Below are 1,476 nucleotides of genomic sequence, written 5' to 3' on the forward strand. Positions count from 1 at the left end.
AGGCACGTCCCCGTGCCAGGGCGGGGGGAAGCGAAGGGCTCTTGGCTCTCCCAGCCCATTGTGCCACTTTTATGAATGGGGCGATTTATCGGGCGCGAGCGGCTTCGGTGCCGCCGCGAGCCGGCGTCAGGCACCGGCAGGTTTCCCCGGGCCTCAGGGCACAAGACCCGGCATTCCGCTTCCCCGGTTTCCCCCCCCCCACCCCGGGGGGTCAGGATCCCACCCGGACACCCGCAGGAGGAGGAGGATGCAGCAGACGCGAGGCACGAGGATGGTTTGACCTGGCAGCCGCGTTCTGCTGCCAGCTCCCGGGCAGGTCAGCCAAGAGCTCCACAAACCCTCCCCGGGGTCACTCCAGGTCTTCCCCCTCGTCGCCCAACTCACCGCTCCGGGGGGCTGTGGTGTTCTCCAGCGCGTGGCACGCGGCGAGCAGCACACCTGTGGAGAGGCCAGAGGGGCAGCGAGGGTTACACCGCATCGCTGCCAGGCTGAGACGTGGTTTGAAGGCAACGGCGTGTGCCAAGGGGCTTTAAAGGCAGAATGGAGCCCCCAGACCAGGCTGTTCTTTGCAGCAGCACAGGTACGTGCTCACCCACCCCGGGTGGGTGCTGCTGGAGGTGCCACCCCCCACCCCGTGCTGTGCCGCCGTTGCCGGCTCTGCACCGGCGGGGATGCCAGCCCCCCGATGCCAGCCCAGGACCACGGCCGTTGTCAGCCCACACATGGGTCTCCTGCAGGCACCAAGCACAAACTTCACTGTTTTTTCCCCAAAGAAAGCCCCAGACAGCACAGCCTGCATCGCCCAGGCAGCTCCTGCCTGTGTCCGCAGCGCTGCGATGGCTCCACCAGCCCCTGTCCTGCCAATGCCACCCAATGTGCCTGTGGCACTGCTGCTCCCTGGGGACCTGCTGGCTGCTCCCCCAGTACCAAATGCCCAGATGTATGGGCAGAAATACTCTGTACAGGCAGAAATACCCTGTGTGACACTGACCATGGGGGGCTACAGGTCCAGAGCAGACTCCCCAAACCATCCCTTTGGGGAGGGGACCGGGGAACCTCCTCAGCTAAGAGGCTTTGCCAACACAGCTCGACCCCAGGGTGCAAAGGCAGATGAGGCCAGCTGCCCCTTGGCTGGGTTTGACCCAATTTCCTCCATGGGTTTAGTCAACTCATGCAGAAAGAGACCAACCCACATGCCAGCCCTTGGGGTTGACATCCAGCAAACCCCAGCACCAAACAGCAGCTTTGGTTATCACTGCAGCTTTCCCCATCTCTGCTTCTCCCTGTCGGTCCTCGTGCACCTCTGCAGACCTTGCTGCAGACCTCGGGGACATTCCTCCTGTGGAAATTTAATCAGAGGCATCCCGTTGTCTCCCAGGTCTTTTTCTTGCTGCCACCAGCAGCTCATTGCTGGAAGATGCTTCGTCCTCTGGCCCTGCTGCTGCTGCTCATGCTGATACCTGCACCTCCACACAC

General features: G+C 63.0%; 1 protein-coding gene across 1 annotated transcript in view; it reads right to left on the bottom strand.

Annotated features, from left to right (window-relative positions):
* Positions 1-478, bottom strand: part of TGFA (transforming growth factor, alpha) — a gene marked incomplete at its 3' end in the record, with an annotated part of 2,663 nt that extends 2,185 nt beyond the window's left edge. The window contains exon 1 of the mRNA XM_008943188.1: positions 385-478. Coding sequence (XP_008941436.1) covers positions 385-478 — 94 coding nt within the window. The remainder of the gene's footprint in view (positions 1-384) is intronic.
* Positions 479-1,476: the final 998 nt, after the last annotated feature.

Source organism: Merops nubicus, unplaced genomic scaffold, assembly GCF_000691845.1.
Source record: "Merops nubicus isolate BGI_N331 unplaced genomic scaffold, ASM69184v1 scaffold33856, whole genome shotgun sequence".
Taxonomy (NCBI): domain Eukaryota; kingdom Metazoa; phylum Chordata; class Aves; order Coraciiformes; family Meropidae; genus Merops; species Merops nubicus.